This window comes from Podarcis liolepis, assembly GCF_965112155.1.
Source record: "Podarcis liolepis genome assembly, chromosome: 10".
NCBI classification, from domain to species: domain Eukaryota; kingdom Metazoa; phylum Chordata; class Lepidosauria; order Squamata; family Lacertidae; genus Podarcis; species Podarcis liolepis.
Window position 1 is genome coordinate 5160573 of NC_139562.1, and position 25227 is coordinate 5185799.

The 25227-nt window shown below is 47.6% G+C and overlaps 1 protein-coding gene across 3 annotated transcripts in view; it reads right to left on the reverse strand.

Moving 5' to 3' along the window:
* Nucleotides 1-359: 359 nt before the first annotated feature.
* CALU (calumenin) overlaps nt 360-25227 on the reverse strand; it is a 28084-nt gene continuing 3216 nt past the window's right edge. Inside the window, exons 2-7 of one of the 3 annotated variants that reach the window (XR_014516134.1) lie at nt 15783-16018; nt 11107-11300; nt 7514-7680; nt 5737-6434; nt 4725-5629; nt 360-3088 (exon numbers count right to left, since the gene is read on the reverse strand). Coding sequence is in view for 2 of the 3 variants with exons in the window: in XM_083461556.1 (XP_083317682.1) it covers nt 2984-3088; nt 4725-4924; nt 6374-6434; nt 7514-7680; nt 10840-11033; nt 15783-16009 (954 nt within the window). In the remaining variant the exon portion in view is untranslated. Of the gene's footprint in view, nt 3089-4724; nt 5630-5736; nt 6435-7513; nt 7681-10839; nt 11034-11106; nt 11301-15782; nt 16019-25227 lie in introns of all 3 variants that reach the window. The other 2 variants (XM_083461556.1, XM_083461557.1) reach the window with 2 other exon arrangements.

The window sequence follows — 25227 nt, forward strand, 5'->3', positions numbered from 1 at the left end:
TAGATCACGGCTAGTTTTTTAATAGTGGGAGTAGATTGCAGTTTCTTGGGAGCTGGACATGTGCGGACTAGATGATCCCCAGGGTGCCTCCCCTTGTATAATTCTACGACTTAAAAATAAAGAGAGGACTAGTTGTGTTTAAAGAAGAGCGGGTCTGTCAACCACCAGGAACCATGCTAGTTAAAGAGAACCTCTCGTAGTTGGGAGATGAACAACGCAGATGTGCTTCTTCGAGCTGGGAGAGGGATTTTGAGCGAGAGGCGGCCTTGGGCCTGGAGCGCAGCCCAGAGTTCGTAAGCAAAGGAGGGAAGACTCTTGGAGCCCACACGACAGCACCAGCAAAGATACAGAGCCGCGAGGGATGTAAACAGTTTTTATTAAGACACCATCTTTATGTTGTACATTATATAAAACTCCATTTACACTCTACCAAAAAAAAGTCTCCTAAAAAGGTGGACCATGAAGAGCGTTGGGGCATGCGAGTAACGAGTTTCTGTGGCCACCAGGTTCATATATCTGCTTTTGATAATAAAGATTGTGCAAGGAGGTAACACGGCGGAGTATAAAAATCAAGATACACGTGGCAAAAAGCCCCGACTTAGACAGAATTCTGCTTCACCATTTTTTTCCTGCGGTGGGGATGAAGTTTTTTGTGTGTGTTTTTGTTTTTTACAGCACACATCTGCACAGCAGCACCCCTGAAACTTTGGCTCATCAGTGCTAAAAAGAAGCATCACAGGCATACGTCCCCGAAGGTACCTGCTCCCGATATCGGTCACGCCAACAGAGCCAGCTAGGTTGCATGCGCACACAAGCAAACACCCCCGTTCCTTGCTGCCAAATCTGGAGGTCAGAATTTCCGGGGTGGGGTGGGACATAGGCTACAGGGGAGAGGAGGGGGCTTTTGCTTCAGAGTGAAAAAATGCAAGCACCCCTCTCCATTCTCTGTGGCGAAGCTAATGGGACCGAGATCCTCTACACGGGCGTTTCGTTCTCCCACCGTCTGGCACCTTGCTGGACCAGGATGCACCTCCTTCCCCGAAACTGGGAAATGGGGAATGCCCTGCTGTTTCGTTATGAGCGGAAGCCCAGGCTCACGACACGATCATCTTACGAAATCCTGGATTCTTTCAACGCCTGGTTTCATGAGCATTGCTTTCCTGTTCCCGGCACCAAGTTTATTAACTAAAAGGAAGTGGTTAGTTGGAATTGACAGGTAGTGTTTTGAAGATTTCTGCCCTTGGAGCTGTCCTGGCTCAAAGGAAATTTGGGGGCGGAGGAACTTTACCAAACCACTCATGATTATGACAGTTCTTTAGTGCAGGCCGGCGGGAGAGATTGGTCTTTAGTGTTCAAGAGGCTGACAGGGAGAGGTGTCTTAAGCGCATCAAAGCAGCCTATCTTAGCCTGCTGCCCTCCAGACATTTTGGATGAAAAGCTCGGAGACCGTCACGCAAAACCTTTGGAGACTGGCAGGCTGAGGAAGACAGGCCTGAAACCCTGGGACCAGGTCCCAGCAGTCGTGCTGAGCACTGACCATGTTCTCATTCAATGGGCTTGTGGGGGGAGCCATTCCTGGTGGGCTGGACCCAGAAAACCTGCAAGAGCAAACTGGTCCTAGAATGGGAACTTGAGCGCGTCGGCTTCAAAAGGCCGAGATCCTACGTTGCACCCTGGGACCCGAGAGGAAGAAGAGAGGGCGTGTGGTTTGCCTTTTTTGAGGTAAGGAGTAGGCCCTCGCCCAGGCAGACTAGGCAGCTGGGGGCTTAGAAGCCCACCGGGAGATCAGAGCACTGCTTGGGGAGGGTCTTTAATACTGCACACTGCTGCTGAATTTGCCATGCATTTTGCATAAAGGGCACAGATTCCCTCTCTACTTTTAGGCGCACGTTTTCGCACCGGGGTTCCTTTTTGGCAGGGAAGCCTGATTTTAAAAAAGGAAAGGTAAAGGCACTTCAAAAATGAAGGACTTCCACGTGTGTCCGACTGCCACATTATTCTCCTGGTCTGCTTGACGCCCGTACGGCATTCGCCCACTGTGCCCTGTATTGAGGCCCCAGCTGCTCACTGCTCTATGCAGAGGCAGGCCAAGGCAAGAAGCTGAACCAGGAGCATAAAAGGTGGAGATGATTTGGCTTTCATAACCAAGTCCGGGGGGGGGGGTGAATGCCCTGAATGGAGGGTTGTAGCAGCACTGGCCAAAGTCCTCTACCCCATCTGAAAGGGGCTGGATGATCCCAGCTCCTGGGGACAGCAGAAGCACCAGGAATTAATACTTGGGGCAAAGCAGGGATGCCACAACCTCTCTTGTTGAAGGGTGCCATAACGCACAGCCTTCGGCGAACCTTGCTAACTCAGGTGTGGGAGGTGCATTGTGGGAAAATCCTCTTTCACTGAAAAAGATAACAGTAGTAGTGTGAACTGGAAGCATCTGCTGTTGCAATTCTCTGCTAGGCCCTTCGAGATGGGCTGGAGGCAATCACCCCGGTTCAAAACAGTAATAGGGGGAAGAAACTAGAACACGGAAGCTTTCTCGTGTGCTTTTCCATGGCCCTCCTTGTTCTCTGGCATTTTGCGATTGGATTTTGTAGCTAGGCACACACACACACTCACAGGGGGAGGTCAGTTAGGGGGAGCTAGTGTTGCTCTAGGGCTAATGTTTCAGGATATGCATTCTTCATCTCACACGGGACCAAAAATAAAATACAAAAATAAAACAGAACTTGTTAGACAAAAAAAAAATTAAATCCAAAAATGCAAATCTATAAAACAAAACAACCCATTTGTTGAAAGTTAAAAGTTGCTTGTCAAAACACTGAGCTCCCGTCCCCACGGGAACAAGTAGCAAAGGAAGGACGGGAGAGGTTTATTCTCGTTTTTTCCACGTTGTTGCCTGAAACTGCCAGTCTCAGTAGTGAGAGAGAGTTCTTCGCGTTATCCCAGAAACCGTAAAAAATAAATTACTTTCTTCCTCCTTTCTGGCTTAGAACTCGTCGTGTCGTACTAAGGCTTCCCCAAAGTCCGTAGCCTGGCTGCCCACAAACAAGTCGTACTTGTCCACAATTTCTTCTTTGCTGAGTTTGCCATCCTAAAGAACAAAAGGAGAACTCAGGCGCTTTGGCAACTATTCCTAATGAGTCCTAATGAATGTTTAAGAGGGACAATCGCCCAAGACATTCCCACAAGCAAACCCTGTCGAAATAAATGGAAGCTCTTGTGTGGCTTCCATTCATTTCAACCGGAGCTGATCAGGAAAACGTCTCAGAGGACTGGCTTTCTATTTAGCTGCAGCAGCCTGATAGTTGACATACAGAGCAGGGAAGGAACAGGTCCCTGCCCCAACAGGTATACAGTACGAAGTGTACAAGAGAGGGCTGGGATTTTCTCCAAGGAGGAGATATGAGCTTCCATCCCTGGCAGCTCCAGGTAGGGCTGGGAGGAACCCTGTCTAAAATCCTGCAGCATGTGTGTCAGTCCATGCGGACAGTACTGAGCTGGATGGACCAATGGAATGAGTCAGAACAAGGCAGCTTCCTAGGAACTGCGGCCTGGTCCCCTGGGATCTGCTGAGACAGGCCTCTCGGCACCTGGGCCTCAACGACACCCAGTGATGTGGAATTCCAAAGCCAGTCGCTCTGCAAAAGGGAGCCTGTCTGGGACCGTGCTGAGGAGGGCTGCACTGAGGAAGAATGGTAGGAGCCACCCCCTTCCCCCTGCTCCCACATCTTCTCAGGAGCAGGAGGACAGTATAGATTTGGAACAGTGGCTTGCAGAGGGGCATAGTTCAGAAGGCAGAAGCTGGGAAATACTGGATGGGGAACAGCTAGGAGAAGAAACACTGGGAGAGAGAGGGTTAACAGACTCACAGTCTCTGGACAGCCTTCCTCTGCTCAGCACAAGGTCAAGAAGAGCTCAGAAAGTTTCAGAACAGAAAACAGAGGATGCTACAAACTCAGATTACAAGACATAGGAGTGACGTAGATTAATAGGGACAGAGGGGTTGTAAGCTTTATTGGGAGCACTGCCGTTCTGGGTGGACACTTTCTTTTGTCCTTAGCTGTGTTTATAAAAGAAACAAACTCAAGGGTCAGCAACCTACAACCCATGGGGGTCATTTAAATGGCCCATGAGCTGCCCCCAAACTGAGCCACCTGCTTGGCAAGTCTCTGCGCGCTGCGCTAAAGCAGCGCAGCGCGGAGTGGGGACTTGCTTCCATGGCACCGGAAATCGTGTCTGGACCGGAAATCATGTATGTGCAGACGCGATCCAGCCCACGGAGCGATCTCTGTGGGAGTGAACCGGCCCTGGCGAGTTAAACCTTGCCGACCCCTGAATTACTGTATTTTTCGCTCTGTAAGACGCACTTTTCCCCTCCTAAAAAGTAAGGGGAAATGTGTGTGCGTCTTATGGAGCGAATGCAGGCGGGAGGCTCTGCTCAGGCTCCCTTTAAAGAGCCGCGTGGAGCATGTGTGCAGCTCTTGGGGGCTTTTCCTCTTCCCCAAGAGGGAACCCCCCGCACACACGCTTCGCACGCTCTTTAAAGGGAGTGTGGCTCTTGGGGGAGCCTCTATCCTGCTGCCCTGAAGAGGCTTTGCGTGGCTATCCCAGAAGCCAGATCCCTCTTGCTGTTCTGGCTTCTGGGATTCAGAATTCCTTTCGTTTGATCTGCTCATTTATGGCAATGGGGGAGGAAGCCAATCCCCTGAATCCTGACAGAGCCTCACCTTGTTCTGATCCGACTCGTAAACGAGGTGCCGTGCTTCTGCCTCGGCATGATCATAGTCCGAGGGGAGGATCCAGTCCTTGGTCTCCTCCTTGTCCATCTTCCCGTCCCGGTTCTTGTCCCGGAACTCTACAAATTGCTCTCGCTCCGTCTTCACCCACTCGGGCTCCTCGGCGTCGCCGTCGTGGCTGTACATGTCGCCTGTGGCGAAGGGGGAGAGAGGCAGAGAGACAGGCAGACAGACACTGGGTCAGGCTTGAGAACCACATGTCCATTGGACTCAGTTGCAAATTTTAACCTAAGGCCCCAAATTCAATAGATAATAAAAATAAATAATATTGCAGCAATCACACAAAAAGAATAAAAATCTATTGCGGAATGCAACATAGAGACCCCAAAGCATATATACCGTATTTTTCACATCAAAGGACGCACCGGACAATAGGACGCACCTTGTTTTAGAGGGGGAGAACAAGAAAAAAAAATCTCCCCCTCTCTGCTCAGCGCCCCTTCAGCGAAGCGGCAGGAGGCGCTGCACACAGAAGGGGAGAATTTCCCCCCTCTTGTTTCCCCCCTCTAAAACAAGGTGCCGTTTAATGTGCGTTCAGTCGCCTTCAGGCGGCTACCTTGGAAGCCTGGAGAGCGAGAGGGGTCGGTGTGCTCTACAGACTTCAGGTTCCTTTCGACCTGCTCTTTGGGGCTGGCGGGGGGAAGCCCACCACCAGCCCCAAAGAGCAGGTCGGGGAGCAGCGCAAAGGCGCGCGGCTAAAGAGGCTGCTGCAATAGCTGTGTGTCACCTCTCCAGCCGGGAGAGGGTCGCGGGGGGCTTCTTTAGCCCCGCGCGCGCTCTCCCGGCTGGAGAGATGGCGCACGGCTAAAGAGGCTGCTGCAACAGCTGTGTGTCACCTCTCCAGCCGGGAGAGGGTAAGCGGGGCTGCTTTAGCCCCCGCACGTGCTCTCCCGGCTGGAGAGGTGGCACAGCTATAGAGGCTCCTGCCATAGCCGCGCGTCACCTCTCCAGCCGGCAGAGGGTCGCAGGGCTATGCTGTCTTCGCTCCATAGGACGTACACACATTTCCCCTTCATTTTTGAAGGGGGAAAAGTGCATCCTATGGTGCGAAAAATACGGTAAATTCAATAGATAATAAAAATAAATAATATTGCAACAATCACTAAAAAAAAGAATAAAAATCTATCGCGGAATAGGGCTATGTGAGGCTGATAACAATAATGACTCTTAAATCACCTGGATCAGCAGCCGGCCTGGGAATGAGATTATGCAAGGTAAGGGGAGTATCAAGAAGAGAGCACCTTTTTATTTTAAATGGTCTAGCCAGGAATCTTTTCCCTTTTGCCAAGATGCTGAGGAACACAAACTTGAAAGACACATCGGTATTAATGAAACTGGGAGGGACTGGGCAGCCAACCCATAACCAGCCCTGTTCCTCTGGGGTGGGACTGCCTCTCCCACAGTTACCATAATAATGGGGAGGATTTCTTAATTTAATTCACTACCCACCCTTCATTCCAAAAGTGGGCTGCAGCCATTTTAAATACAGCATTTTAATAGTAACTTTGAGGAATGACAACGAGAACCTGAACTAAGGGAGGAGGAGGGAAGTGGGAAGTGGGAAGTGATGTCTGGCTCACCTATGTATTCTTCCAAGTCGATGAAGCCATCCCCATTCTTGTCAATGTCCTCCATAGTTTCCTGTTGAGAAAAACCAACGTCAGCATCACAGCTTAAGCTCAGGTGGGACCTATGGTGCCCCTTCTTTGCCAGAGAGCAAAGAGAAGCAAGCATGAGAAATGCTTCCCAGCAGGCAAGAAGAGAACCGTAGGATCGATATAGAACATACAGAGACCCCTAGAAGGGAGAAAAGGGGTCAACGTCCCAAAGCACCCACTCACAGTACAAGTTCAGAAACCTCTCCTTCCACACATGACCCAGAGGTAGCAATGATAAGCTGACCAGAACCAGGGTGGATATGATTTAAATCAATTCCATTTAAATCACTAGTCAGTAAGACTTGATTTAAATCATTTTTTTTTTACAGAAGGACTCATTCTTGCTGGTATAATCTTAATATTTGCAACCAGATGGAGGTTTCGTTTTTGGAATAATAAATTTTCAGAGCAGTTAATCAAAAATGACTGATTTGGTTGTACTATTAGAAATACATAGAAAGATAATTATGAAATTATGGTGAGGTTTAATAAGTTCACTGTTTATACTTGGACAGCTTTGCTGCTGTACTTTATCCGAAGGAGAAAAATAATCATTTCCTTAATAACAATTTATTTAACTAAAACAGTAACATTATGGCATATGTATCCATGTTTGTTAACTGATGTGGTTAAACAATTTTTTTAAAAAAAACCACATGGACTGAGTTTTAGTACACATGAGAAACTTAAAACAAATCCTTATTTCCTGATGAATAGCCTTTGGACTAGAATGTAACTTTTAAATAGAAAACTATCTGTAGAAAGATTTTTCCTCCAAAAGGATTTTATTTAAAAATCCGATTTAAATCTACAAAAATCTGATTTAAATTTTAAAACATCTGATTTAAATTTTAAAAAATCTGATTTAAATAAATTTAAAAAACAGATTTTTTAAAAAATAATTAATATTATCCACCCTGACCAGAACACATTTCAGAAGCAGCATTAAAATGGTTTCCTAAGCCTTTTGAAGACGGGATATGGGTGGCAACATGTCACTTAAATACAGTTATACTTGCTCCCTGGCTTAAGTTAACCCATGTGTCCCTGCGTGGTACCCACCTGCACAACTATATCCTTCATGTATTCATATTCCTCAGGATGCAGGAAAGCAGTGAACTCTTCCTTGGTAGCAATCAGGTCGCCGTCCTTGTCGGCCATCTTGAACCTCCGCTCATCTCTCACCATCATCTGCTTGTAGTTAAAGCCATCGTCAGGGTCGGGGTCGTCTGGGTGGCAAGAGAAAGGTTGCGTCTGCTTCAGTACCAGGAGATCACTTGAGGGGTAACAAACCTCACCGGTGTTCTCATTACTACTGCCGGAAGTGCAGTTTGCACACGTTTACTGAACATGTCACAGGGCACACTGTTCAGGAAAAACGACGGTAGAATAACTGCAGCCCAGCAAGTTCTGCAGCACCCTTTCCAAGAGCAAAACGTTGCTGAAAGTCCCTGGAGTTCCTCAGCCACAGAACGGCCAAACCAGGCTCCAAGTGACCATAATTTCTCACTAGCAAAAATGGTTGACTCTTTGGTCACCCTCCTGCTTCAAGGTACCGTATTTTTCGCTCCATAAGACGCACCTGACCATAAGACGCACCTAGTTTTTAAAGGAGGAAAACAGGGGGTAAAATATCCTGAACGAAACAGTGAATGTGTGATTTTTATGGATCATGCTGTGGCCACAGACATGTGATCTGATGGTGAATTTGGGGTGACCCAATGCAAAAATCCAGAGGATCCATGTGGATCTGTGCTTTGTAACCACGTTTTTGCGTCACTGCAGCCCCAAGAAACAGTGGGTGCGTGATTTTTTTGGTGCAGGCTGTAGCCATGGACATGCTATGTGATCTGATGGTGAATTTGGGGTGACACAATGCAAAAATCCTGAGGATCCTTGGCTTTTACCTCCCCCCTCCCAGGCAGCCTCCTTTATCTCTAGAGTCCCTTATCCCCCTCCCGATTGCTTACGGATCAGCTGCTTCCTTTCAACAACCCCTTCCCTCTTGTTCGCCTTAGCATCTTTTCCTTAGCTGGAGCAGTTTTTTGCTCCTCCTTTTCTTCTAATTTCTCTCATTGCTTTGGTATTCCTGTCTCCCCTCCTTGCAAGTTCACTGTCTTTACCTCCCCCTCCTCCCCTGGCAGCCTCCTTTATCAGCAGCCTTATCTCTCTGATCGCTTACTGATCAGCGCTTTGTTTCAACACCCCCTTCCCTCTTTCGGGAAACAAAAAGCAAGATCTGCTTTTCGCCCCTGGGCTCCAGGGACCACACATTCGCTGCATAAGACCACAGACATTTCCCCTTACTTTTTTAGGAAGAAAAAAGTGCGTCTTATGGACTGAAAAATACGGTATATTTTAACCACAGCAATTATTTCATTTCAAACCAACTGCTAGAGATACATAAAAGAAAATTTATTATCTGGGTATCAAAATTAAAGTAAAAGCCCAGAGCAACATGCTATATTGCAACAATGAAGGCTCTTTTCCCAAGTCAAGTCACGGAATGAACGATAAGCAGGAAGGTGTGTTTGCAATAGGCTCAGAGCTTTACACACTAGCTCCCCCCCCCCAACCTGGTGCCATCCAGACAGTGCGGACTACAACTTCCATTAGCCCAGGGGTCTGCAACACGCGGCTCCGGAGCCGCATGTGGCTCTTTTACACCTTTGCCACGGCTCCGGGGCGGATACTAGCGAGGGGAGGAGGCGCATTGTGTGCCCCGACACTCCCCACTGTAGCAGGCGCTGTACTGGCTGTGACGTCGCATGGGGGCGGTGCGTGCATTAGTCACACACCGTCCCGACGTCACCTTCCCGCCCGCTGTCAGATCGCGGCTCCGGAGATATATTTGTTTTAAATGTTGCAATGGTTTTGCGGCTCCCAGTTTTTTTCCCCTTCGGAAACGGGTCCAAGTGGCTCTTTTTGTCTTAAAGGTTGCAGACCCCTGCATTAGCCGTAGGCAGCATGGACGTGCTAGCAAGGGCTGATGGGAGTTGTAGTCCCAAAGATCTGGAGGGCACCAGCATAGAGAAGAATGGTTTGGGTCAATGCTAGTGAAGAGATTTTTTGAAAGACCCCCATCCCACATTGCAGAGTGGTGAGTTCCTGGGCACTGCAGCTGAACCCAGAAGTTAGCCTTGCAATGAGTGACATTTCCTCCTCTGCAGACGGGAAGGGCGGGCTCCTGGGCCAGGGTTGGGCATACCCGTGACCCTCAAGATGCTCCTGGACTATGTGACCACTGGCCGTGGCAGCTGGGGCTTGGGGGAGCCGCGAGTCCAACACAACCTCTGGGGGGCTTCTCTCCACCCCCATCGTTCTGCCCAGACACTGAGGTCCAGCGCTGAGGGCCTTCTGGCGGTTCCCTCACTGCGAGAAGCCAGGTTACAGGGAACCAGGCAGAGGGCCTTCTCGGTGGTGGCACCCGCCCTGTGGAACACCCTCCCACCAGATGTTAAAGAGAAGAACTACCAGATTTTTAGAATAACTCTGAAGGCAGCCCTCTTTAGGGAAGCTTTTAATGTTTAACAAACTACTGTGTTTTAATACTTTGTTGGAAGCCGCCCAGAGTGGCTGGGGAAGCCCAGCCAGATGGGCAGGGTATAAATAATAAATTTTATTCTATTCTATTCCCAGGATGCTCCCCTCCTTCCTTAGGCAAAGGCCTTGAAGAGCTCAAACACAACAGGAGATTTAACATTTACAGTCGGTGGTAGCACTCAAGAGAGTTACCATTAAGACCACGTCACTATGCTGTATTTATCAATGAAGCAGAGGTGAGAAATCTCCAGTCAAGTTCCAAGACTTCTAGGGCTTTTTGCGCCTCCTCAATGTAAGTTGGCAAGGGACCATTTTCAAAGGAGAGAACTGCTACCTCTCCCATAACATGGGATTCTATCCTGTGTTAGAAACTCAGATATATAAAGCTAGGCACCAAATGGCTCCTTAAATTAGGGTTACGGTCGCCCAAACTGAATGCCTGGTTGCCATTTTGGGGCCAGATGGCTCAAAAGTCGTATTTCTCAATGTGACTTTTTGGTTCCTGAGATTCATTCTGATTCTGCAGATAAAGTATAGCAGACAGAATTCTGCAAGGTGTGTTGCTCATGTGTGAATACTGTTAAGATCCAAAGATCTCCAGGCACACACCTCCAGATGGTGGATACGTCAGATGCTATCTGGGCATTTTTACTGATAGCCAGGTGAAAAATGTGCCTGGCGATATTCGAAGGCTGATTCTATCAGCAGAGACGCATCAGGCCTCAGATCTAAATCATTAGGCATTTCAGGCTTCCCATGGCCTGCAAGACCACCCTGCCCATCCACCCCCTTTCCTGCTTTATCAGCAGGAGATCAGGATGACTCTCTGGCAACTTGCCCCTTACCCAGGTAAGTGCCATAGGTCACGTTTCTGTACTCATCCCAGGAGATTAAGCCATCTTGGTTCATGTCATACTCCTGCCACTGGTGCTCTACATTGTCATACACGTACTTCTTCTGCGCCTTCTTAATCCAGGCCTTCATCTCCCCCTCGGTCACAAACCCATCCTTATCCGTGTCTATTTTACTTACAATCATTCTACAAGACAAAACAAGCAAGTTTCAAGACGGCGGGCTCCAGAAAGCGGTTGCCCCAAGAGCGGGGGACCTACCTAAGATGTAGCCGTAGGTGGCATTTTTATACTCTTCCCAGGAAATGAGCCCGTCCTCATTGAGGTCGTGCCCCTTCCACTGGCGCTCTACATCCTCGTAAATCCAGCGCTTTTGGGCAAATTTAATCCAGTCTTTTAGCTCTTCGGGAGTTACAAACCCGTCCTTGTCTTCATCTATTTTACTTACAATCTTTCTGTAGGAAATGCAGAAAAAGCCGGCAAGAGTTAAAAGAGGCAAAAGTAAATTAAATACCTGGGCCTACCCAGAGGGGGGGGGTCATGTGCCCTGTTTGGCAACGTCTATGGGGCAACCCAGTAGGAACGCGGGTGGTGCTGTGGTCTAAACCACTGAGCCTAGGGCTTGCCGATCAGAAGGCTGGTGGTTCGAATCCCCACGATGGGGTGAGCTCCCGTTGTTTGGTCCCAGCTCCTGCCCACCTAGCGTTCGAAAGCACATCAAGTGCAAGCAGATAAATAGGTACCACTCCAACAGGAAGGTAAACAGTGTTTCTGTGCGCTGCTCTGGTTCACCAGAAGTGGCTTAGTCATGCTGGCCACATGACCCGGAAGCTGTCTGCAGACAAACGGCGGCTCCCTCGTGGCGCTGTGGGTTAAACCACAGAGCCTAGGACTTGCCAATCAGAAGGTCGGCGGTTCGAATCCCCGCAATGGGGTGAGCTCCTGTTGCTCGGTCCCAGCTCCTGCCAACCAAGCAGTTCGAAAGCACGTCAAAGCGCAAGTAGATAAATAGGTACCGCTCTGGCAGGAAGGTAAACGGCGTTTCCATGCGCTGCTCTGGTTCGCCAGAAGCGGCTTAGTCACGCTGGCCACATGACCCGGAAGCTGTACGCCAGCTCCCTCAGCCAGTAAAGTGAGATGAGCGCCACAACCCCAGAGTCGGCCACAACTGGACCTAACGGTCAGGGGTCCCTTTACCCTTTAGCTTTATGGGGCAACCCAACACTGGGAGGAGCAAGAGCCCTTATGCTACCAGGGAGAGGGCACCTGTAGCCATCTTTTCTTGCTGGGACTCCCTTCAACCACAGCCAGTGTGGTCAACAGTCAGGGAGGATGAGGGGCTGCAACCAACACCCCTTCCCTGCCCTCTTCTGTACAGTGGTACCTTGGTTTTTGAACAGCTTAGTTCCTGAACAACTCAGAACCCGAACGCTGCAAACCCGGAAGTAGGTGTTCCAGTTTTCGAACTTTGCCTTGGAAGCCAAACGTGCTCCTGAGCTTCCGTTTTCACTGTTGCACAGCTTATTTGAGTCATTTCTGATTGCAGTGTTCTGAGGTGATATTTGGTGTTTTGTTTTTCCTGGTTTTTTTGCATTTTTGTTTCTGTGCCTTTTTTCATTTTTGTGTCTGTGGCTTGTTTTTCATTTTATGATTGGTTGATTGTGTGACTGTGGAAATGGATAAAAGCCCCCCCCCCCCAATCCAAACAATGACTATTATCAGTGCAGGTAAGAAAAAAAAATAATTTTAATTTTTTTATCATCTTATTTATTTTATAGTACAGAACATTGATTATTACTTTCATTTTATGGCTCAATGGTCTCGTTAGATAGTAAAATTCATGTTAAATTGCTGTTTTAGGGGTTGTTTTTAAAAGTCTGGAACGGATTAATCCATTTTGCTTTCTATGGGAAAGCGCGCCTTGGTTTTGGAACACTTTGGTTTTGGAACGGACTTCCGGAAAGGATTAAGTTTCAGAACCAAGGTACCACTGTATTAGGAAGGAACAGGCTGAAGCTCTAGTGTTTGACAGCCTTGTTCAACAGCAGTGTGGCAGCTGCTCATCTTTGAGGCCCAGTGGCCTCTGAAACCCTCAGCAATTTATATGGACCTCTCACGACAGCCCACCTCCCCCTGCATCCAGTAGTAACCAAGGACCTGGCCTGTAACGCCATGAAAGCACGGAACCAGATCCTGCCAGATGCAACCCATTATTTGGCACAATTAAATCGACTTTAAACATTAACTTGCATTTAACAGCCCTGGTCTCGGGAGCCCTGAGGCAAGGAAAGCCACTCAGACACACACAGAAAGGCTTCCTCCTTGCTCCAGGCAGCTGCCCCAGGGATCTCCAGTCACAGCAGCAGCTGCTGGGAATCAATAAAGCGAGTTGAGTCCGGGAGGACAGAGCTAGGGAAAAGGAGGGAAAGGGCTGCAGCTGCCACCTCCGCTGAGAAGCTCAAAAAGCAGCCAAGATGGAGGCAAGGGTGGCGGTGGTGACGGCTGGTCTTGAAATTCCAAGGTAAACGCATGCCACCTTTGTACTGTGTTAAAAACACATTTCCTTTGCGGAGTGTCAGATTCTTTCCCTTGACACCTGACCCACTAACAGGCAAGCTCTCGAGGGCCAGGCGTTACACTTGGGCTGTTCTCCACCCCTTCGCTATCCTCCACTTGCATCAAAGCATGCTGGTGAGGGATTTAACTGAAACCCGATCCACAAGGAAAGGTTGGACGAGGTGGCAATTCTGGGCAAGAGGCCTGAGTCCTAAAAAAGTCGCCTGCAACCTGCCTGCCCTAACTAGACGACGACTCGCCTGAACAGCAGGACACACATCCTGCTACTCTAGAGCAGCCTTCCCCAGCCTTCCCATCAGCCCTTGCCAGCGCAGACAGCTGCTCTGGAGAGTGTTCCTGTGATGTAACGTGAACTGGAGTGCTCGGCCCAAATTTTTGCTAGACCTACTGGCTTTACTCGAACCCTGCTTGTGTGTGAGTGTAGTGCACTAGTGGGTGACAGTCTGGATGCCCTTCTTCTTGCCCTGACCCTAATGGGCACCTGCCTGTTGGAACAACACAGCAACACCCTACTCACAACTGCCAGAGAAAGGAAAAAAATTCTTGAATCAATTCTCTGGCACAAACGAGAACGTCACGGAAGTGATGCAAGCCTGTACTACTTTGCTGGGCTGGACAAACAACCAGGCTCTTTGGCCAAGGCCCCCACAGCGGTGCGGCATGTTCAGAAAGTCTCGACAGTGAGGGGCTAACGGGGCAAACTTGCATGATTTATTTCCCAAGGAGAGCTTTTCCCAAGTCTGGAGCAGCAGAAGCGTAAGAATGCTCAGCCAAATATAACCACAGCTGCCACTCCTGTTACTTAACACTTGGGCCACGGGGTGGGTGGGGGTTGCAAGGTGCGGGAGGGAGAGGCATTTCCCACTGCACTGCCGAGGGGGAGCCATTAGCCCCATCAAGGTCACAGCCTTCTTGAGGAGCTAATTTGAACAAATGCGATGAAGCAAGTTACGGTATTAGCACTGCTATTCTCCTCGGCATGAAGTCCAGGGCCCTGGTCAAGACTCTCGCCACGGGCAAAAATTTATTAACAGTGGTACCTTGGAAGTCGAACGGAATCCATCCTGGAGGTCTGTTCGACTTCCAAAGCGTTTGGAAACCAAGGAACGACTTCCGATTGGCTGCAGGAAACACATTTCCTTTGCGGAGTGTCAGATTCTTTTCCTTGACACCTGACCCACTAACAGGCCAGCTCTCGAGGGCCAGGCGTTACAGTTGGGCTGTTCTCCACCCCTTCGCTATCTTCCACTTGCATCAAAGCATGCTGGTGAGGGATTTAACTGAAACCCGAAGCTCCTGCAGCCAATCAGAAGCCACGTCAGACATTCGGGTTCCAAAGAACGTTCGCAAACTGGAACACTCACTTCCGGGTTTGCGGCGTTCGGGAGCCAAAACGTTCGACTCGCAAGGCGTTCGCGAACCAAGGTACAACTGTACTGTTAATCAGCAACTCGGTAAAAGGTAAAGGGACCCCTGACCATTAGGTCCAGTCGTGGCCAACTCTGGGGTTGCGGCGCTCATCTCGCTTTATTGGCCAAGGGAGCCGGCATACAGCTTCCGGGTCATGTGGTCAGCAGGACTAAGCCGCTTCTGGCGAACCAGAGCAGCGCACGGAAACGCCGTTTACCTTCCCACCAGTATTTATCTACTTGCACTTTGTGCTTTCAAACTGCTAGGTTGGCAGGAGCTGGGACCGAGCAACAGGAGCTCACCTCATCGCGGGGATTCGAACCGCCGACCTTCTGATCGGCAAGCCCTAGGCTCTGTGGTTTAACCCACAGCACCACCTGCGTCCCAATCAGCAACTTAAGGGGCACTTAATAACAAGATGCACCTGCACAGATTTCAATGAAATCTTTGGGGAACCTTTGGCCTTCCAGGTGTTGCTGAACTACAACTCCCATCAGTACCAGAAAGTGCGGCTGATGGCCAAGGATGATGGGAGTTGTTGTTCGGCAACATCTAGGTCAAAGGCTCCTCACGCCTGCCGTAACTCTGTAGATACTGACCTGGGAATAATTTCCGTTTAATTCATGCCAGCTTACTTCTGAGAAAAAGTCGCTAGCTTTGGGCTGCAAGTCTGTCTAAAGGAGGAATGGGTAACTTGAGGATTTTCAGGTGCGGTTGGGCTCCAACATCTACCAGCTGCAGGTAGCATGGTAAATGGTGAGAATCCCACAATACCTGGAAGGCTACAGGCTCCCTACCCGTGGTCTAAAGGCAAGGACAGTTGCTTAGCTGGACTGTGCATCAGAGCCCCTTGGGAGCTGGCTTGTGGGGAAGGCACACAACAGGCTGCAGTGGATCTGAGTCACCCCCCAAGCAGCCTTCCTATGTGAAAACCATCAAGGTTTCCTTACCCCAGCCTCTCCTTGCTCTCTTCTGGCGTCAGCTGGTCAAAGGTCTTGGCCTCATCTGCACCCAGGAAGGCATCGTGGTCATAGTCGAAGTTCTGTGCATCATCATGGACCTTGTCGCTGAGCTGAGGTTCGTGGTGGATGCGATCCTTCTTCTCGGTGGGTTTGCTCAGAACGCAGGCGGTCCACAGGGACAGGTACAAAACGACCGGCCGTAAAGCCACAACCATGGTGATATCCTTGGGAAATTAAACACAGGGGTAACAGTTAGCTTGTTTGAAGCTGAAGGTCTTCAGGCTTCCCGTGGGCACCATCAGTCACGCCACACAATTGCCCTTCTACTAGACGCTTCCAACTGCAGAAAAAGGATGTTATAATTAGCTGGCTGGCTGATACCACTTGTCTTAATTAGCAAGAAGTGATGGCATTTGTGATTACCATGTTGAATGTGCCCATATGAACCCTGAGTCTATTATTTTCTCATGGCATAGAGGCATCAACAACTAGCCAGGCACACACTAACACGTTGGGTTAAGCTAAATGTAACTGACCACACTGCCCTCCTGCAAACAGGCAATTTTGACACTACAAAGAACGGAAGTCATGTCTTATTGGCTGTGTAGGTGTTTAGAACTAGAGAACTACAGCCAAAGACTTGGCTAGTTCATTCTGATCATGTCTCCAGAAGCTCCCTTTTTCATCCACCCCTCTGCTGCAAACTGCACACTGCTCCTCTGTCCCAGGGTCCCAAGTGACCCTCCATTAGGACAAGAGAACAGGAAGGAGGAAGATACAGGCTTGCAAAAGCAGCCTTTGCCATCAGCTGGCTGGAGTTGATCGATGTTGTAGTCCAAAACACCTGGAGGTCACTAGATTGGCAAAGGCTGAGCGGAGGGAAGGAAGGTAGCTCCGTTGGCAGAGCATGTGACTCCTTAATCTCAGTGTTGTGGGTTCGAGCCCCACGTTGGGCAAAAGATACCTGTATTGCAGGGGCTTGGACTAGATGACCCTGTGGACCATTCCAACTCAACAATTCTATGATTCTAAGGATACAGCACTGGCTGACAGGTGGAAACTGAAGGAGGCAGAGGACAGAAAGAAGCAGGGACACAGAATAAAGACACAGGTGCTTTTTTATTGGCCCCTCCTTCCCTCAACTCTGCCTCCTCCATAATCCATTCATTTCCAGTTCTGCCTTCCTGGACTCCCTGTATCATATATTATCATGATTACAAGTACACCTTACAAACATGATTACAAGTACACCTTACAAACACATATTTTGAATACAATTACAGTACATATCTGACTTCACTCCCCCCCTTTTGTGTTTCCTTTTCTACTTTAGATTTTTAACACTTTACTCCATTTTTGCTTCCTTTTATCTTGGTTATATTTTTAACTGTTTGATTTAAGTTAATCCTACTAATGAACTTATTTGCATCCCTGAACCTTTCAGATATTCTACAAGTTTTCCCATTCTTTAATCATGCCCCCCCCCCCCCCGGTTTCATATTACACCCATCAGTTTTGCCATTTGGCATAGTCCATCAGTTTAATCAGCCACTCTTCCTTAGTTGGTATAGCATCTTATTTCCACTTCTGGGCAAACACCATTTTGGCTGCGGTTGTGGCATACAAAAGCAAATTCTTAAGGTCCTTCAGAATCTCTATATTCATAATCCCTAAAAGAAAAGCTTCCGGGTTTTTTACTAAAGGTTATCTTAAACATTTTCTTCAATTCATTATAAATCATTTCCCAGAAGACTTTTACAGGACCACCACATATGATAGAAAGTGCCTTTCTTTTCTTTACACCATGGGTAGGCAACCTAAGGCCCGGGGGCCGGATCTGGCCCAATCACCTTCTCAATCCAGCCCACGGATGGTCCGGGAATCAGCGTGTTTTTACATGAGTAGAATATGTCCTTTTATTTAAAATGCATCTCTGGGTTATTTGTGGGGCATAGGAATTCGTTCATTTTCCCACAAAAAATATAGCCCGGCCCCCCACAAGGTCTGAGGGACAGTGGACCGGCCCCCTGCTGAAAAAGTTTGCTGACCCCTGTTTTACACTTTCAGCATGTGTTTGAGTGGACTCCCTGTACCCTTGGCCCACACCTAGTAAGAATGTTTTCAGCATCTAGACTAGCCTGCGACTTCTCCGCACATGGCATGCTGCTGTTCAATGCTCATTTCTTTAATCTATTATAGCATCATAGATGTACAGACTATGGAGGGTTTGCTTGCAGATTCATAAGCTTCAGGAAAGTATTCAGCACAACTGAGTAAGCCCTTTTGGAATTCAATGCTGGTGCTATGTTACGTTCTTTTTTAGGCTTAAGAAGAACTCCCTCTGCAATGTTGTGAAATTCCATCTTGAAGGAAGATTCCGCAATGAAGAACACTAATAATAACAATCTCCTCTTTTTGTGACATACCTACAGCAGCTAGGAAATGCTCACCTAACCTAAAATGATAATAAAAATGTCATCAGGCAAGAGCCATCTGAAAACTGAAGGGGAGTGTTTTCCTGCCAACTACAAAACAATGTGGCAGTACAGAATTTGCTCACCGTTATGGAATTTCAACAGCTCCATGCATAAAGAGATACACAATTTATAGTCTCACCCAGCCCAGGGAGAAAAATCACATCACAGGGAAAAGAGAGGAGGGGATCAGAGTCACCAAGATGTTCTGGCAAATGCTTAAGATTATGGGGGAGAGATTAAAACCCCTACCTGCTGCCAAAGCCATCATATATATTCTATGTACAGTGGTGCCCCGCAAGACGAATGCCTCGCAAGACGGAAAACTCGCTAGACGAAAGAGTTTTCCGTTTTGGAGGTGCTTCGCAAAACGAATTTCCTATGGGCTTGCTTCGCAAGACGACAATCCCTTGCAAGTTCCTGCGGGTTTTTTTCCTCCCCCCCCCCCTTTTTCTAAGCCGCTAAGCCGCTTATCAGCTGATCCGATCAGAAGGTAAGCCGCTAAAAGCCGCTAATAGCGCTAATCCGCTAATGGGCTTGCTTCGCAAGACGAAAAAACCGCTAGACAAAGAGAATCACAGAACGGATTCTTTTCGTCTTGCGAGGCACCACTGTACATGATGCGCTCGAAGGGGTTCTGTGCAACTTGCATTCCAGTAGCAACTATTTATAGCACATCATCTTCCTCCACCACCACCCTTCGGATAGCTGCATAGCTAGCTCTGCATGGGCCACAGGGCGCCCTATAGCTCCCTTGTTCCAGAATGAGCCACCACAATACCTCATGAAGGCCTGTGTGGAATTGACGCATGAAAAACTAACGTGAGAAACCTCTGCGCATGCCTCACTGCAACCCAAGCAGTCTTTTAATCTGAAAGAAACAGGGCCGGAAGGTCTCAGGGGGCTGGCTCCCTGGTAATGTAAAACATTTTCCAGAGAAGTCGGAAAGTCCAATTACAGTTTTATCTGGCCCTGTGAGCTAAGCATTCCAGCGGCACATTATGTAAGATGTCTCTTCTGCCTTATGTACAGAGTCAGTTTGCTGCTCCTGTTCAGTACTGCCAACATTGGCTTAGCAGTGGCTCTCCAGAATCTCAGGCAAAGGTGCCTTTCCCTGCGACTTAAAGGTAAAGTAAAAGGACCCCTGACCATTAGGTCCAGTTGTGACCAACTCTGGGGTTGCAGGGCTCATCTCGCTTTACTGGAGGAGCTGGCATACAGCTTCCGGGTCATGTGGCCAGCATGACAAAGCCGCTTCTGGCGAACCAGAGCAGTGCATGGAAACGCCGTTTACCTTCCCACCGGAGTGGTACCTATTTATCTACTTGCACTTTGACGTGCTTTCGAACTGCTAGGTTGGCAGGAGCAGGGACCGAGCAACAGGAGCTCACCCCGTCGTTGGGATTCGAACCGCCGACCTTCTGATCGGCAAGTCCTAGGCTCTGTGGTTTAACCCACAGTGCCACCCGCGTCCCTTTTCCCTGAGACGTACAATTCTGCAATTGGAAAGGCCAGGGATTGAACCTAGGACCTGGTATGCATTCTCCATTTCTGAATATGGTTGCTGAGGGAGTGGGAGAGCGGTTTGTCCCTGCACACGCATTGGACTTCAGAGGAAGCACCTCCTCAGCCCCATGTGACTTACAGAAAGATGGCTCCACTGTCCTGATGGACAGCACCAATTACGCCCAGAAACCAAGACCAACCCAAATGCATGGAGCACACCATTCACAACTTTCGCTGACCTGGAGCTCTGCAGAGCTCAAAACTCTGCTGCCCTGCCTTTCCTTGGACCACAGTCCCCAACTTACAAGCACTCTATCATTATCATCATCATCATCATCATCATCATCCACCTTTTTCCCTAACAGGACTCAATGTGGCTTACAGATAAAAACAAGAACTGCTAAAAACATAGAACAGATTTAATGGAAACAATGAAATTTCTCCTTACCTGACACAAAAATGGCTTGCCTCCAACCAGGTTCTACTTAAGAGTAGCAGACCCATTAAATCAGTGATGGCCAAACGTGGCCCTCCAGCTGTTTTGGGACTACAAATCCCATCATCCCTGAACACTGGTCCTGCTAGCTAGGGATGATGGGAGTTGTAGTCCCAAAACAGCCAGAGGGGCAAGTTTGGCCACCACTGCATTAAGTTTAATGGACCTAAGTAAATCACATCTATCACTTTCAATGGGTTTACTTGGAGTAGAATACCCAATACATTTTAGTGTTCCCATGTCCTCCAGGCGTTTCTGGTTATCTTTTTGTGACCCTGATCCTGTGACATACCCTTTCTGATGCAAACTCACACTCATTTTGACAAACACACTTTCTCCCTTAGTTCATAAAATCTCGTGAAAGTTACACTGGTCAAGACTTTTCAGCCTTCTGCAAGCCCAGGCAAGCTCCAACAACACACACAAACACTTCCTTTTACCAATGCTCTTTTTTTGAGAGAGAGGCCAAGTGTGTTATGGCATTGCCTGGGGATAGAAAGCAGAATCAGCCAGGAACTTTTCTGGCAAAACAGCCGGGCCTATTCCTACGCATACTGAAGTGGCAAACGTCAGTGATATTTTGCCAACAATGAAAGTCTCTTGTTAAACTTGCCTTCCAGGCATACGCCACTGGCGCCGGGGCCTGCAACCGAACGTGCCCAAAACACCTCTCCAAACATAATTTCCTCGTGAATTGGCTACTCGTATCCAAGCGAGCTTTGCTTTCCCATTAATGACAACTTAAAGTCAAGGTGTTACACAGATGTCCATTTATAATTAGCCGACTTTATTGCAAGGAGCACAACAATTATATATAGAATTAATCGTAACACATCTAACCTTGGCTGGCAGAAATGAAATTTACATGGCTCCCTAGTACACACAGGGTGGGTTTGCCCAAAGATTATTCCCTTTGGGGGAAAAGTTTTTTCAAACAATTAATCAAATGATGGGACAATTGGTACAACCAGACACAAAAGTAGCTCTGCTATCTTATTTTACTCCTCATATTAAGAACATAACCAATAAATACCCAATCTTCCATTTATTAAGAGCAGCTAGATTAGTGAATGCAAAATACTTTTAAAAACTTTAAATGCAAATATTTTAGAAACCTGTATGAAACACTGTGCTTATGGACAAATTGACCATTTCACCAAAGAAATATCGATCTGGGAGGAGAAAGATTCACAACTATACAATCTGATATCCTTTTATTGACTTTGTTAGAGCATTAGATAATGCTCACGAGCTTGTCAAGCTGCATCCGAGTTACACCCATTTGCATCATGCATACAGCCCCCCCCCAATCTATTTGTATGAAACAAATGACTTCACAAGAGGGTCAGAAGTCGAGTTCAAAAGGTTTACGAGCTGCACCGGCACAACTGATGTCCCTTTGTTGTGGCACACAACAAAGCTTTCTCTCCCCTTTCCCTTTCCCACCCACCCTCAAAATCAGCTACAAAGGGTTGAGGGAGCAGATTTTGGGGGTGCGCAGAGGGAGGAGAGGGAATGGAAGTTCCCACAGAACTATGCGCAGAACTATGCGCACAGGGCATTGGATACAACCCATTATGCTCACATTAAGGCCAGATTTCATTTTTAAAACATGCTATTATTAAAAGCAATGACAAACCTAGACAGCATCTTAAAAAGCAGAGACATCACCTTGCCAACAAAGGTCCGTATAGTGAAAGCTCTGGTTTCCCCAGTAGTGATGGATGGAAGTGAGAGATGGACCATAAAGAAGGCTGATCACCGAAGAATGGGTGCTTTTGAATTCTGGTGCTGGAGGAGACTCTGGAGAGTCCCATGGACTGCAAGAAGATCCAACCTCTCCATTCTGAAGGAAATCAGCCCTGAGTGCTCACTGGAAGGACAGATCCTGAAGCTGAGGCTCCAATACTTTGGCCACCTCATGAGAAGAGAAGAATCCCTGGAAAAGACCCTGATGTTGGGAAAGATGGAGGGCACAAGGAGAAGGGGACGACAGAGGACGAGATGGTTGGACAGTGTTCTCGAAGCTACCAGCATGAGTTTAACCAAACTGCGGGAGGCAGTGGAAGACAGGAGTGCCTGGCGTGCTCTGGTCCAGGGGGTCACGAAGAGTCGGACACGACTAAACAACTAAACAACAACATTAAAAACTGGCATGCCTCTGTAAATCCAATTTTACATTTCTTTATTCTGAAAAGTCAGTTGTTCTGTTTAAAAAAAAAAATCTACGCTGCCTAAAACCGGCTGAGGACTCCAACTGGCTTACTCCTACTTCCAATTCTTTTTTTCCAAGGTATTAGAACTATTCTGGCTGTTAAAACCACAACATATTAGACCAGCACACAAACACATGCCTTAAGCAAATTGCCTGTTTCTCCAAGTATCTCACACAATGAGCTGTTTATATCCATGAGCTATAAAGCACAGCCCAGGACAGGAGACAGCAATCTCAATCGCACATCCAATTTGCAATGTGCCTGCACCTTGAATTTTCTGTCCTCAAAACCCATCATTTTGAGCTATGACACAAAAAGGAGGGGATTCTAAGGGACACGGACAACAGGTCGTTGATAGGGGTTTTTTTGGGGGGGGAGCAGAGTGATTGGAGGGTAATTACTATACAAAGCAAGATGCAGAAGCTTTTTGCATCTCTTATCTCAGAGATGGGCAGACACGCTGTGGCAATTGTCATGTTACATGCTCCAAACTCATCGTGACATAGTAGATTGGAGGCTTGTATTTCAAGAAACAGTTTTGACAGGCAGCACACATAAACCTGGCTTGCGGGAGAATTGCAGTGTGGTAATCCTCTCAGCGCGCACACAACAGCATACAAAAACTGGTGCCATTTAAGGATGGGCAATTGGCCCACTCAACTGAAATTGGTGTGCATTGCCGGAGGTCAAGCTTTCAGAGTTCAGCTAATAGTGCCTTATCCAGCAGCCATATAGATACTGATCTCTTGTAGCCTTCCCTGAAGCATCTAATTAGAACTGCGAGAACTGAACGGGTCTTTGGTCTATCTGATCCGGAAGGGCTCTTCTGGTCTACTGAAAGAGCCACCAGGCAGCGAACAAAATTTGCCAGGCGCCAGGCACATTTTGCACCCAGTTGTTGGCCACTTGCGACCAAGTGAAGCTGCTCCGATGGCGCCTGACGTCTCCATCATCTGGAGGTGCAGGCCTGGGGATCTTTGGATCGGGACTGTTTTCATACACTAGCATCTGCAGAATTCTGTTATATTTTTTCTGCACAATCAGAATGAATTTCAGGAACCAAAAAGTCGTATTGAAAAACATGACTGTTGAGCCATCTGGGCCAAAAAATGGCAACTAGGCATTCAGTTTTGGTGACTGTAACCCTGGTTTAAGGAGCTATTTGGTGCCTAGCTTATATATCTGAGTTTCTAACACTGGAGGTAACTGGGAAGGGGCCATCTTCATCAGCTGAGCTATCTATATGTGGCATGACACTCCTGACACTTAAAAAGGACTCTGTCCGAGAGAAGCTGGCCTCCTGCCTGGCGCTGGAAAACCATCTCGGATATCTAGGCACCAGGAGGATGAATATATAATTTTAAAGAACTAGCATCAAATACTTTAGCTTTAGCTTCACACAAAAATCCTGTATACTATTACCATTCAGATTTTTTAGCTGCTCCACAGCCAGAGGCAATTGAAGTGTTGTACAATAAAATAAAACGGGACAAAATACCAACAACACAAGACTCTGAAAATCGTAAAACCCGTAATATTTCAGTAATGACTGGGTGACATTTCAAGGAAAGTATTCTTAAATAAACAAACTTTCATTAGCTTCATTCAAGTAAATGCGAGTTCTCTTTCCCTCTGCTACTTATTCTTAAACAGCACCTTACCAGAACACAGGAAGCCCCCAACAGCACTCAGAATACTAACATCAAGTAACCTGCTTCTCCCATTGTTTCATCTTGAGTGAAACAGATCTAAGCAACAGCCTGATTGCCCAACATATATCCAGATGTGGTGGTCATTCACAATTGCCAACAATGTGTACAATGTACAGTGGCCTGAGAGTGACCTTAAAATAGCAAACGGTGCTATCATACCCTGCAAATATGGACAACTGCTAAACATGGGAATAATTCAGGGCAACCACTTTTGAAACAGCTTAGAGCACAAAAAGTCACTTAACATAAGCAAGCTACCTTTATCAAAGAGTGGATTTTTACACCCACTGATTGCACATTTAAGGATGAAAATAGCCTTATAACCTCTTAGTGACTCAGAGTACAAAACCAAAGAATTTGTTACATCAGACTAACAGAGTATGGGATCTCATATACATGATGTTAGAGAGCAGCCTTCCCCATCCAGATGTTTTGGACTACAACTTTCATCAGCCTCAGTCAATGGAAGTTGTAGTCCAGAACATCCGGAGGGCACCAGGTTGGGGAAGGTGATGTCACAGTGTCCTTGATTCTGTAGCAAGTACAAATGTGTTGCTGTTTTTAATCTTATATCTACTGTGAATGAATTTGTCTGTCAAGGGCTATCAGTCACGATTACCAAAAATGAAACCCCCACATTCAGAAGGAGAAAATCCCCAAGTACCAGCTGCTAGAGAAGACCATTACCTTCACGCCCAGATAAACAGCTGGCTACTGTCAGAGAAATAATGACAAAGGTTTGTGCAGGTGATCAATCCATGCCAGCCAGTCCAGGTGAAAACTGCACACAGTATACAGTGGTACCTCGGGTTACATACGCTTCAGGTTACATACGCTTCAGGTTACAGACTCTGCTAACCCAGAAATAGTGCTTCAGGTTAAGAACTTTGCTTCAGGATGAGAACAGAAATCGTGCTCTGGCGGCGTGGCAGCAGCAGGAGGCCCCATTAGCTGAAGTGGTGTTTCAGGTTAAGAACAGTTTCAGGTTAAGTACGGACCTCCAGAACAAATTAAGTACTTAACCCGAGG